Source organism: Hypomesus transpacificus, chromosome 9, assembly GCF_021917145.1.
Source record: "Hypomesus transpacificus isolate Combined female chromosome 9, fHypTra1, whole genome shotgun sequence".
Lineage (NCBI taxonomy): Eukaryota > Metazoa > Chordata > Actinopteri > Osmeriformes > Osmeridae > Hypomesus > Hypomesus transpacificus.
Genome location: NC_061068.1, coordinates 19,474,901 through 19,482,293, shown reverse-complemented (window position 1 = coordinate 19,482,293; position 7,393 = coordinate 19,474,901). Strand labels below are relative to the sequence as shown.

The following is a 7,393-nucleotide window of genomic DNA, read 5'->3' as shown; positions in this document are numbered from 1 at the left end:
TCTATCTGTATGAATAAGAATTGGTAATAGTTTTGGCCTGTGCCACTGCTCTTTTCAGATTTCTTCACTCCCTCACCACAAAATGAAACTACACAGATGTATTTACTCACCAGTTAACTTTTGTTTTTTCAAATGCTTTGGATAGTCAGTCACAATAAAGGTCAGATATTATTCAAGGGGTTGGGGTGTGGTTCAGAAGTTTACTGTTTTGCTTGATTACTGTAAAGTCCACAGTGCTCATTAAAGCAAATTCGGAATATTCTTTGGTAGTGAATGTTGACAAGTCCTGTCACAAGTCCAAAGACATGTTCAGAAGATCAAGAACATAAAGTCAAGACAGTTTTGTTTGAGTGTAATTTCCAGTGATAGCCGTTGTATGTGAAGAAACAGGGAAAAATTGTATTTGAGCTTCTACACCATCTATTGGCACAAGATGGTAACATTTTTATCATGCTCCTCAACATACGTTACAAAATGTATACCTGTTATGAGACAGTGAATTGTGAAAGGAAAGTTTTCAGTGGCACTCACAGATTAAAAAAAGTGCCCCCCTTACACAACATCCTGCTCATATTCAAGTACTATTTGGTGTTCATTTGGAGTAAATTATTTGGTCATGTGGATGCAAACCATGGAGATGTATGATTATATTTGCATGATACTCACTGATTGTCATTGTTGTGTTTCAATGTAATCATCTTCTTCCTACTCAGGCTTATCATATATAGGCTTACCTTTGACACTGCGGTTTAACTGTGTACACCATTTCCTCTGTCCTAGAAAAGTACTTGGAAGTTCTCATAGGTTTTTGCAGAGACACTGATAGTAAGTAGCAAGTAGGGTTTGAAATAAGGGGAATTGTTTAATTAACTTGTTTAACACAATTATGACTGGTGTAAGTGTTGAATAAGTTTTATTGATGAAAAAAGTCACTGACAGCATTGACAATAAATGCTCTTTTGATGTAATTGAGACACACATGGAGAATGAACTACACAGACATTCAGCTTTCAGCCTTTCAAGTGCAGTAGAACTCATCGATGTCATTACAGAGATACTGCATAATGGAACGACTCCAAATCATTTGTGTTGATGTTTTGTCTGTGTTGGTGCTACAGCAGAAACAAACAGCAGAAAACGTACGCCACAGTGAATGAGACTACATTGACAGTGGAAAACCTCATAACAAACACCAGGAAACCCATCACTAAACTTCCCACCACCACAATCTTTTTTAGGGTAAGGGGGAGGGTAGGAGGGTGGGGACGAGGTTTGATACGGAATCTAAAAGGCACGTTTATGAATGGCAGTGATTCAACACAGACAGAGGCTCACTGAAACTTTGCCCTTCTGGAGTCAAGTAACTCCTGTAACAAACTACCTATGACGGGAGAAGCGTGCAGAAACTGAATGGAGAGAGAAAAGCCTTGAGCGAGATCCGTCATCAACTTCACTCGTCGTCCTCCGCATCTTCCTCCTGTTCTTTCTCCTCTGCGACGTCAGGTGTTATCTCAGGCGCCTCGAACTCTCCCACGGACTCTTCGGCCTCCAGGGTCTTGATGACAACGTTGGTGGTTTTGGTGACGGTGGTGGTGCTGCTGCTGCTGACGGTGGCGCTGTTGTGGCTCTCCACACTACTCTTCAACTCCCCCTTGTGGTTATCAAAGGTACTGCTGACTATTTCGGGGGGGGTTACTTTGACTGCATCAAAGGTGCAGCTGACTATTTCGGGGGGGCTGACTTTGACTGCATCAAAGTTACAGCGGACTAATTGGGGGGGGCTGGCTTTGAATCCACCATAGCTAGAGCTGACGTAGGATGCGGTGCGGGTGCTCTCCATTGGGTGGGAATTGTAGTTTGAGGCTGCGGGTTGAGATTTTTAAGTTAAATTAACGTTATATTCAATGTTTTTTTATGCACTATCATCAAATATATTAGGACATAGTTCAGCATAGTAAATAATGCTAGAGCCTGGTGGAATCAGAAAGCAGAATAATGCATGCTTGTCTTTTTGATTTACTCTTGTTTGATTAGCAACAAAAGAAAGTAGGCTAATCTACATAACTACTTGGTTCTCCTGCTTGTGACTGTTTACTCTTTGAAGAAATGTCTTAGACCTGTACTCACAGTTCTACTCAAGTAAAATTTGTCTGAAGAATAGCAGAACAACTTGTTATAAAATGCTTCTGTACTATATCCACTTCTGGTGGGTTCAATAATTGTGAGTGTTGGCACAATAACTCAATGTGAGCACAATAACTTACAACTCTGTTTGGAGACATTGATGGTCTTGATTCCAGTTGACAGTCTGTTGGAGAGAAGGAAGAGATTGTCAAACATTGCCAGTCATACACTCAAAACTTCTTTTCATCGTCATCCCTGATGTGATATACCAGAGTACAAGATTAACTTTGGACACCAGCTGTTGCTATAGTTTTAGTTAGCTATAATTTGCTAATGAAGATGAGCAAGATGAGCAAGATGAGGTGCTGGGTTCTCTTAATCAAGATCTTACCTATCCTCCTCTCCTTCCAGCAGCTTCCTGTAGGTGGCGATTTCAATGTCCAGGGCCAGCTTGACGTTCATCAGCTCCTGGTATTGGCGCACCTGGCGGGCCATATCCTGCTTGGCTCTCTGGAGGGCAGCCTCCAGGTCCCTGACACGGAGTCTGGCATCCTTCACAGCCAGCTCACCACGCTCCTCTGCCTCGGCAATCTGGCTTTCCAGGTTAGCACGCTGGTGAAAAAGATGGAAGATGGCTTTATATTTGACATAGTTAACTGAACCAGGTATCCTAAGGCATCCCCAGTATTCCCTTTAATCATAGAGATGTTCTGTTTGATTACACAAAGACATGAGAAAGATGATGAGGTTGCTGACTACTTTGCCTGAGGCCTAGAGGTTAGATTTTACTTTTCTAAACTTTCACTCAGCTAGGGTGCAGTTTTGGTACATTTGTGGATTTGTGTAAAATACATGTTTTCCTCATGGCACCCACCTGATTCTTCATTTGGTCAATTTCAGACTGGTATCTCATGATCTTACGGTTCATTTCTGAGATTTCGGCCTTTGTGTTTTTCAGGTCATCTCCATACTTGCCAGCTGACATCTGCATCTCCTCATACTGTTGGAGGCACAAGCACACATTTATGTTAACTAAAACCCACAACTTACAGTAACTTCTCAGAACATACACCATTACAGGTTAACCTAAGTCAATAAGAGGCATGTTAATGTCATTTAGTTTCATTGATTAAATACCGACCATCCAAAATTGTTAGCTTTTTGGGGCTGGGGCTAGTCAATGTCGTTGTGTTGTTTATTGAGAGGTGGGAAGTTGCATGTCGGGGGGGGGGGGGGGGGGGGGGGGGGGGGGGGGGGGGGGGCGCAAGTGAAAGAGCTTTATGATACCTTCTTCTGGTGCATTCTGGGTATTAGAGTTTTCTTTCTGGGCTTCACTGTACCTTGGCATGGTACCAGGACTCGGCCTCGGCTCTGCTGCGGTTGGCGATGTCTTCATACTGAGCGCGGACCTCGGCCACGATGGAGTCCATGTCCAGGTTACGGCTGTTGTCCATCTCCACCACGACCGATGTGTCTTTGATCTGGCCCTGCAGCTCACGCAGCTCCTGCACACGATGAAAACATTTAGAATCCATTGAGAATTCGATGAAACTGAACAACGGTGGCCATTTTGAACATCTCACATGGGTTTCTTGGTGAACACCCTGTTATTACAGCTGGCTTGACATGACAGGGTCACGTGAATAAGCCCCGGATCAAGTGGGATTGCGTTGTGATGATGTGTTTGACTGAGGGCATGGTAAAGGGAGGGGGTGGTACCTTACCGCTTCATAGATCTGCCTGAGGAACTCGATCTCATCCGACAAACAGTCAAGCTTCGCCTCCAGCTCCACCTTGTTCAGGTAGGCTGCATCTGTGTCCTGAGGGACCACATCCCAAAGCAGAAGGCATATGTTCAAGAGGTAATACAGATGTGTGAGTGTGTCATTCAAATTACACATACTAAAGAGCTGGCAAAGCTAATAGCATTGAGTGTTCTAATGCTAAATATGTTGTTATATGTCACTATGACTAATAAATGACAAGTTTCAGGTATTGAATTGAAGGATACTGACCTTTTTAAAAATAACAAAGTCATTTTCGCACTCGTTGCGCTTGTTGATCTCATCTTCATACCTTGGAAACAATTTCAAGCCAGTGAGTAAGTGTCACACAAACATGGACATGGAAGACATGTTTCTTGTGCATCCTTTCCAACTTTAGCATGATTCTGCTACTTACTCATCCTGGCTCAACAAAATTGTACATGGAGTCATTTAGTCATACCCCAAAAGAACAAATGTGCAAAATTTTTCTTTCAACACAGATAAGGCTAGGGTCTGGGTTAAATTAAAACATCAGTTTAAGGTTACATATGGTTATTTAGAGTTTTCTATGGTTGAAAATGCCTATTCAAACTAATTATATTCAATTCATTATGTTATTATGACATTAAGTAAAAGTTGTGATTGACAAGGAGCATGTTCTAAATTGTTTTATTTCCCACCATTGTTAACCCTGTACATTAAATACAAATTCATAACTTTCAATAATCAGAAAACCCCTTAATACAGGTAAGCATAATGAAAATGTTTGTTTCAAAGATGTATTATTAGACATTTCATGATAGAGAGAGACAAGAAAGGCATGAGAGAGAGAAAAATGAGGGCCCGGGCTGAAATCGAACGCAGCCCCCGGTAAGGCCATAGTGCTTTAGCCCAGTGAGCCACACCCCAGAAAATGTTTCTTTGAATCCCTTTCCACTTTTTCCACTAACTTACTTGCACTTGAAATCCTCCACAAGCCCCTTCATGTTGTGCAGATCGGACTCCAGACGCATCTTCTCGTTGCCCAGACCGTCGAGCTGTCTGCGCAGGTTGGCGATGTAGGCCTCGAACATGCCATCAATGTTGGAGCGTGTGGTGGTCTGGTCCTGCAGGAGGCTCCACTTGGTCTCCAGCATCTTGTTCTGCTGCTCCAGGAAGCGCACCTGCAGGTCAGGAAGACAGAGAGATAAGAAAGTGGGTTGGTAGTGTTTTAATGAATGGGTGGATCGTGGATAAAAAAAATACTGGTTTGTGAGATTTAATTTAAGTAGGACTTTGTAGGTAGAAATAAAGTAGCTGCAATGAATAATCAAGAGAAAATACTTGGAATCAAAGAAAGAAAGATTTGAATAAATGTGTCTATGAAGGAATGCTTGGATAAATGGTTGCAAAAATATTGTACACCAAAGGGTTAACTGCTTCAGTATAATGACGCCAGTCTAATTTGTCCTCCACAAAGTTCCATATGTTTACGTCCAAGTTCTGTGTATCAACACAATGAGGCACTGTTTCTCAATGTTTTCCATGTTTTTGTGCCCCCTGCTTTTGGGTGGGGTAGTGTTCAAATTTAAAACACAAAGGAGATAGAAAAAGTGGGATGGTTGTGTGCACAAAGGTGTGTGTGAGGAAGGGTCAACTGCAAGTTAACATGGAGTTCAAGTGGCCCCTCGGGGGCCCCTCTATGGTATGGATGACATAGAGAAGTGACAAAGTAGAAGTAGAATCCACAAGACAGACAGAAAACACTCCAAAACTTCCATCTAGCACTATAGTGTTTCAACCATCCCATGTCATTTCCTGTTTGACTTGGGATGTGTTAGACAATGAGTGATGAATGTCTCAGGAAACTTATCAGCAATAAGTCTTACATTAACCAGTTACAGGTTGATGCCAGACAGATATGAATTGGTCTTGACATTAGGGTGACACTTAAACAGTTGTAAGTGCTGAAAATGAAAGTTCTACTTGCACTTAGCTTTTTGTAAGTCATGTAACTAAAACTACTGTCTCTTTTACTCCCTAACTCTTACCTCATTGAAACCCTTCTCCACCCATCCAACCCTTCACTAATAAGAAGATGCTCAGGAAGTTATCATCATTTGGTTCCCCTTCTAAAATAACAGTGTTTAAGTTTCCAATCTAAGAGAGTGCTGGGTGACTGCTACAGGGTGTATGATTTCACAACAAAGCAGGGTTTATTGTCTTTGCATGTAGATGACACACCCCTTCCGAACAGAAACATTCTGTACTCAGCTTGGTGTACTTACTTGTACTGCTCTCTCCATACAACACACACTTTGACAGTGCAACTCAGATTTGTTTGCAACCCGATAGGGGGTGATCTCACCTATCATGGAAAATCCCTGATACAACCTAACCTCATCTCACTTTTTTTATGTAACTTTTTTCCTCCCATACAGCTCTCTACTAGAAAGAACAAGCACCATATGGTGAATGATACAGTACTGTAACAATATTGTGTGTGTCAATAAAGCAGACAATGCCTTTGCTGGAAACTGTGTAGAACTACACATGTAACACACATCACGTACATTTTCGCACATGCACTGGATATCATTCATAGGCATCGCTGCATGTGTGGATCTGTAGAAAATGCATGGAAACATAAGCGTAAAAACTCACCTTATCGATGAAGGAAGCAAAGCGGTTGTTGAGGCCCTTGATCTGCTCCTTCTCCTGGGTGCGGACAATCTGGATGGAGGGGTCGATCTCCAGGTTGAGGGGGGCCAGCAGGCTCTGGTTGACCGTGACAGCCGTGATGGGGGGCTGGCAGCCTCCATTCATCATCCCCATCCCCATACCACCCCCCATCCCCATACCACCCCCCATCCCCATACCACCCCCCATCCCCATGCCACCCCCCACACCCATGTACCCAAACTCCACCCCGCCACCTCTCTGAGCAGACCCTCCTGCCACGTATCCCCCAGCCACCTTGTACCCCCCCACGCCCATGCCCCCAGCCCCGCCGTAGGCGCTGCGGCCGCTGTAGCTCTGCCTGGCTCCCCCGACCCCATGCCCCCCGGAGAAGGAGCGGCTGCTGTACCCTCCGCCCCCGCCCATCCCCGACGAGGTGGAGGATCTGACGGAGTAGCTGGTGGTCTTCACAGCTCTGGTCGACATGATAACTGGGATTCTAGCACGTAGGTGGAAACAGAGAGAGATGTGGTCTGAGAGAGGGCAAGAGGGGAGACTGCTGCTGAGAGTCAGTCGAGCAGATAGGACGAGCCCTGTTCCCGCAGCCACTATTTATCTGGAAAGGGGAGGGGCCCGGGGGTCGAGGCGATTGGCTGATCCTCGTGGTAAGGGGAGAAAGGGAAGGTGGAATGTCGAAGGAAGAAGAATGAGAGTCCTGTTACACATTTCCAGCACACAAAGTGAATTTGACAGAGAGAGAACGAGAGAGGGAGAGAGAGAGAGAGAGAGAGAGAGAGAGAGAGAGAGAGAGAGAGAGAGAGAGAGAGAGAGAGAGAGAGAGAGAG

General features: G+C 44.1%; 1 protein-coding gene across 1 annotated transcript; it reads right to left on the bottom strand.

Annotated features, from left to right (window-relative positions):
• Positions 1 to 900: 900 nt before the first annotated feature.
• LOC124470694 (keratin, type II cytoskeletal 8-like) lies at positions 901 to 7,140 on the bottom strand. Its single transcript, XM_047024680.1, has 9 exons — positions 6,534 to 7,140; positions 4,845 to 5,053; positions 4,140 to 4,200; positions 3,849 to 3,944; positions 3,465 to 3,629; positions 2,999 to 3,124; positions 2,516 to 2,736; positions 2,265 to 2,308; positions 901 to 1,863 (listed from the first exon to the last, which is right to left on the bottom strand). The coding sequence occupies exons 1-9, from the start codon at positions 7,032 to 7,034 to the stop codon at positions 1,451 to 1,453; spliced, it is 1,836 nt and encodes a 611-aa protein (XP_046880636.1). The 5' UTR covers positions 7,035 to 7,140; the 3' UTR covers positions 901 to 1,450.
• Between the last annotated feature and the right edge of the window lie 253 nt (positions 7,141 to 7,393).

Coding starts and splice junctions, on each gene's coding strand:
- LOC124470694 (XM_047024680.1), bottom strand. CDS start 7,034: ATGTCGACCAGAGCTGTGAAGACCACCAGCTACTCCGTCAGATCCTCC. Junction 5,054..6,533: donor TTGCTTCCTTCATCGATAAG/GTGAGTTTTTAC, acceptor CCTGACCTGCAG/GTGCGCTTCCTGGAGCAGCA. Junction 4,201..4,844: donor GTGGAGGATTTCAAGTGCAA/GTAAGTTAGTGG, acceptor ATTGTTTCCAAG/GTATGAAGATGAGATCAACA.